The sequence below is a fragment of the Micropterus dolomieu genome, linkage group LG06, assembly GCF_021292245.1.
Source record: "Micropterus dolomieu isolate WLL.071019.BEF.003 ecotype Adirondacks linkage group LG06, ASM2129224v1, whole genome shotgun sequence".
NCBI lineage: Eukaryota > Metazoa > Chordata > Actinopteri > Centrarchiformes > Centrarchidae > Micropterus > Micropterus dolomieu.
The window spans coordinates 23,410,760-23,416,365 of NC_060155.1; the positions used below are offsets into that span (position 1 = coordinate 23,410,760).

The 5,606-nt window shown below is 38.5% G+C and overlaps 1 protein-coding gene across 1 annotated transcript; it reads right to left on the reverse strand.

Annotated features, from left to right (window-relative positions):
• Positions 1–438: 438 nt before the first annotated feature.
• On the reverse strand, positions 439–3,616 carry LOC123972524 (vasoactive intestinal polypeptide receptor 1-like). The gene is made up of 4 exons (XM_046052049.1): positions 3,451–3,616; positions 1,948–2,041; positions 596–709; positions 439–446 (listed from the first exon to the last, which is right to left on the reverse strand). Exons 1-4 carry the CDS (start codon positions 3,508–3,510, stop codon positions 439–441), a joined length of 276 nt encoding a protein of 91 aa, XP_045908005.1. The 5' UTR covers positions 3,511–3,616.
• Between the last annotated feature and the right edge of the window lie 1,990 nt (positions 3,617–5,606).

Consider the following 5,606-nt stretch of genomic DNA (forward strand, 5'->3'; position numbering starts at 1 on the left):
TATAAGAATAATACATAATATGTCTGTATTGATATAGGAGAGAAATATAATATTGTATACAATGTAATTAAATAGTATAATATATTAACATAACATAATATATGTATATATATATATATTTACATAATAATAATAATATATAATATTATATATTATTATATAATAATAATATATAATATATAGAATCTAAAATAGAACATATTATGAGTATAGTATTGTATACTAATATAAAGTATAATATATCAAATATATAATAAATATCATATGTATAAGTTGCCATATTTGCAAACAATCCAGCGGATTGCTGTATTAATTACAGTAGCTTTAACAAATCTTGCTAAGTTTTAAAAAAGTAATGGGAGGCATTTAAGTAGTTACTGAGTCTGCTGATTGGCTCAGTGCGAGGGATCACTGACTGATGCATGACTGCATTCCTTCTTACTTTTCTGCCACAAGATCCGAAAAACGTGTAGGATTGCTGATCATCACACAAACAAAGACATCGATTTAGTCACTTGTCTCCTTTCCTCCCCATTTCATTCCTCAAACACAGACAGAGAACACACACAACGTATTCTATAAACTTGATTCTCACTTGTAGGAACGTCTCTGGAGAAGTAGAAGAGATATTTGGGGCAACGGATGGTGACCACCTCTCCAACATTGGCGCTGGGCCAGCAGGTGATCTTGTCCCACGTCCCCCTGCAACCTGATTAAGAAACAGAGAGAGAGAGACAAAAAAAAAAGACATGTTCATAGCTACCAAACATCGAAACATCACATGCACCCAGATAACAACATAGAAGAACAGTTTTTTGAACGTGTGTCTAAACCGGGATGGCTCCATTCCAGTAACAAACAGCAACAACCTGCTTCGGTTGAAGGTTGAGGTTACATTACATTTATTCATTTAGCTGATGCTTTTATCCAAAGCGACTTACAATTGCAATGTGAGAGGTCGTACGCCTCTGGAGCAACTAGGGGTTAAGTGTCTTGCTCAGGGACACATTGGTGGAAGTGTCCCAGTGAGGAATTGAATCCGGGTCTCTCACACCAAAAGTCATCCGTCTTACCTACTGCACCATTACCACCCCACACAAGCACTGGAGTTCCCATGGCAGCCAAAACGTGGCAGCTCAAGTCAGCTGTTGTTACAGCCCTGGGTCCATAACAGCAGATGACCTGAGTTAACACGGCGCCACCATGACTAATAAAACAGCACACACACCATTACTTTAATTCAGCACACCACTGCGACTTGTTTGGTACTCAGGACGCAGAATCAGGCCACAGCACTTTTAAATCCACACCTGCTCAGCATCTCATCACTATGAGAAATCAGTTTACCAGGTGATATTTACACCAACACCCTGAGGATTTGGCAACATTTATTTGACAGAATCTATAGGAAGAAGAATTACACCTAAATTAAAAAGAAAATGAGTGTTTAATGAGTTTTTCATTGTGTGAATGTAAACAGAGTCTCGTGATACCTCCAGTTTGGATCAGTGAGATTTTAGTTACACACAAAGGCACTAGAAGCTCAACGAAGCACAAGTAGGCTATCTCTCTGGAAAACATAATGATGCATGCTGTGAGTACACAAAACCCCACTTAGCAACATGTAATTCCACCTTTATCAACAATAAATTGAGTTTTATTGTTGTACATTTAATAAAAATGAAAGGTAAAATGGGATCAATTAGAAAGTTTACTTTAAAACTGAACCAAGGTGCATGTGACAAGGGGAAGGAAAACAGTGTTCAACCATGCAAGGTGTAATGTTCAGGCAGAGGGGAGGGTTGAACAGCTTCTGTTGTCTTTACAACTCATTGTGTCACTTCGATCAGAACCTACTTGTAGATTAAGCAAATTAGGATAAAAAACTGAATAAGTGCAGCCAGGACAATGAAGGAATGTCAAACACACAAAAAGAAAACTACGCACCTGTTGTTCTGTTCTCAATCTGAGCCTCACACACGTCCCTTTCCTTGTCTATTTCCTTCATCATCTCACACATCTGATACTGCATTGAAAACACCTGTGAAGAGAAGACATTTCACACACGTTTTCTATACATGTATATATATATATATATATATATATATATATATATATATATTTAGAGCTGCAGTGACATTTTAAAGTGTCAGTCACACATCATTTGTCTGTTAGGGAAGCATAGAAGACTGCATGAGTTATGCTGCATGTGCTTCACATCTCAAGGCAAACACATCTATTGTCTACGCTGAGGTCTTCCTGAGATGAGCTGCCATTAATCTGTCTGCCATGACACAAAATCAATCTTTTGACTGTTATTCAACCATCATATTCCTTAGATTTGCATGTGCGTGGTTTGATGTGGAGGGATCCTTCAGCCATGCATTGGTTCAACATGAAGCTGAATTCACAAGGGTTTATATACAGAATATACAGACCCTCTGCAGGACCAGAAGATTTATTGCCTTTACTTAGGTGAATGAATCTCATCTCTGTGGGCATTAATCAGACTGGTAGTATGTGGCTATTGTTAGTCGCAATATGAGCCCATATGACTCTCCTCCCACAAGGTGACTCCCCCATTTAGGTTATGATGTATCTCGTGCCCCAGGCTACGCAGCCCGTCCTGTGTCACTTCACCCATGGTGCACCTCTGGACTATGAGTGGAGCAGATGTTGTCAGTGATGGATCAGCGCCGCCTTAAGCAGTGCAAGTTGGAGTATCAGGAGGAAACTTCATAATCATCACTTTTACCTTCACTACTAGCAAAAACAGCACTCTCTGACTTTTCCTTTCCTTAATTTTCTTCACTGAGGCACTGAAGCAGTCTGTGAATGTGAAGAAATGCAGATGTAAAGCCAGCTTGCTATTCTAAGGGCTGTGACCTCCAACTGAATTCCAGCATGAATCATACATTCTTCTCTATACAGGAGACAGTTGTGGGCATGGATGCTGGTGAACAGAGAGTACAGAGGAAGACATAGGAGGCCTCTGTCATTGGAGACCCACAGTCATATTGTAACTCCTAATTCACCATAAGAATGAAAAGACATCAGCAAGGATATAAAAACACATGAATGTCACTGGAAAACAATCACAGTCTGGCTAACTGTTTTATTTTCAGAATCAGAGTCAGCTTTTGTGTCAAGGAGGTTTACACACACAAGGAATTTGCTTTGGTGTCTTAGTGCATGACAATAAGCAAATGTTGCTGTCATTTTAAAAGCTGAAGGTTTTGCCTGCAGGCGCTTGTGTTGCAGGAACTGACACACAAAGCCTGGAGTGAGGAGACTGGTGTTGTTATCATAAAGGCAAGGAAGTCACTCTTGATCTTAAAAACTCAACAACAACAAAAAAAAGCGCTCTACTTGAAAGATCTAGGTGGTTGCCAAATTAGGAACACGAGCGCAAGTTCAAGTCATGAGAAAAGTCAAAAGTCTTTCACTCACGGGTTTCAGCAACATGCAGGAGAGAAGGATGAAGGCGCTCTTTAAAACTTCCACTAACATATCCTTTATAGTGGTTGATTCCTTCAAAAATAATAGATTGTAGACAACAAAAAATCAATTCAAATAATTAAATATGTAGTGACAATCTGGAGCAGGTTTGTGTGGCTCCCCTTGCTGACTCCTTGCGTTCTTGCGCTCTGAGTGAAGTAAACTGCTCCGCTCCTGAATTCCTCCTCCTCCTCCTCCTCCTCCTCCTCCCACCACACGGGCTTTACCTTGAGCAACCGACAAGTAACCAATGAAAGATCATCTGTGAACGTCAGTGGATGAGGGCGTTAACACGTAGTTACAAAGAAAGTAGAAACTGCTGTACCCGTAAATTCAAATTAGACACGACTAACCCATTGTTGCATTTTGTATAGCCTGTTTGTGATAGGCAAATCATGTAACCCGATTTCACAAAAGCATATTGTAATACCATATATTTATGCTGTAACTATGGCTACCATATTTATCATACAAAACTACAATTTGTTTAACTATTTGTGTAACCCTGTAAACGGGATATAGCCTACTCCTGTAAAAAAGAAAACAAATGCTTTCTCAGTTTCTCCTGTATTCAAAAGGGCAGTGGTGGAAAGTAACCAAGTAGCCTACCTTTACCCAAATGCACATGTACAATTTCAGGTACTTTGCCTGAGAGTGTTTGTTTAATAGCCTAGCCTACTACTTTACAGGTATTACAAAATTCAGAAGTAAATATTATAGGGCTTTTTACTCCACTGCTTGTAGTTGACAGCTTTAGTTACTACTTTACAGATTAAGAATTATCATAGCAATAAGCCTATAAAACACAATTCAATGTTAAAGACAAAACCAGTAAGCTCATGCAAACATCTCACATAGTTTCATTTTATTTAAACAGTTTGAGGCCCAAATAGATAAAATGACCCAATAAGCCACTGAAAAAGCAAAGATTAAAGTCCAGAAATGGGTACAAATTTGTGTAGAGGAACTTTGTTTGTTCTTCTTTCATCTGTCATTAATAATCTCAGACCCCTCAGATTCATTGTGAAACATCTGTGACAGGGATCCACTGGCCAGAATACTCATCTCTATTTAAAGTAGGTTCCACCTCAACCAGGTAAAACAGTAAAAAGAAACTTATGCATTTATGCATCAGTATTAGCAATGTTATATATAATAATCTCTGTCACAGTGAAATTTTATGCAGAATCAGTATGTTTACTTTGATTTTTTTAAGTAGCTGACATGTTGCTATAATACCTGTGTCCTTTTTTTTTTACAGTTTTTAATGCTTGAATTTTACTTGGAATTGAGTATTTCTACACTTGCATTGGTAGTTTTGCTTAAGGATCTGAGTACTTCCTCCACCATAGCTATAAAATGTAGCTAAATAACACTCATGAGTGCACAGCCATATGAGCCCCTTGAATAAATGTGTAGGAACAGATACTTACACACAGAGCACAAGGGGTCACTAAAGGGTTTGATGAGGATGAAAATGATGTGAATCAACCCTTTCCTGAGACAACTTAGGTTGTTTTCTTCTTTAATTTGTCACCCATCTGGTGCATTACAATTAAACATGACAACAAATCCCTAAAATTGCCAGCCAAAAAGTTGAGGCAACATCTCTGTGACACTGTCTCAACAGTTTTTGCTGCTAATATAGATTAAGGTCATCGGCTTCACTTCACTGTCACTTAACAAGTCTAATAAAATACACAGACCAGAAGGCAATCAGACCATATAGAAGACCATATACAGTAGACATTCAGTTGAAGTGTGAAGACAAATGCAATAAAAATCAGTCCCTCTCAGTTGCTCCTAGATATGGAGCTGGTCATAGCTGACACACTGTCCTCAGATAAGATAATGCTACTGTATATGCTCAGAGAATGATGCATGGCACACATGCTGTACTGTATGTGTGTGAAGTGTTTGCGACAAACTGTGGAGAACAAAGAGTTGTAAAGCTCATAAATCATCAAAAACATCAGTGTGGGACTGAAGACTGAAATATATTTCTGCTCCCTCTAGACGTTTTGCAAATGGACACAGCAAGTGAAAAACATGCAGCGTGTGTGTCTGTTTGTCTCTGGTCAGATGGTTGATCTGTCATCATGTGCTCA

Excerpts from the sequence above, each read along its gene's own strand:
- LOC123972524 (XM_046052049.1), bottom strand. The coding sequence starts at position 3,510 with ATGTTAGTGGAAGTTTTAAAGAGCGCCTTCATCCTTCTCTCCTGCATG. Across the intron at positions 2,042-3,450 it reads CCTGCATGTTGCTGAAACCC|GTGTTTTCAATGCAGTATCA; the intron begins GTGAGTGAAAGA and ends TTCTCTTCACAG. Across the intron at positions 710-1,947 it reads GATTGAGAACAGAACAACAG|GTTGCAGGGGGACGTGGGAC; the intron begins GTGCGTAGTTTT and ends TTTCTTAATCAG.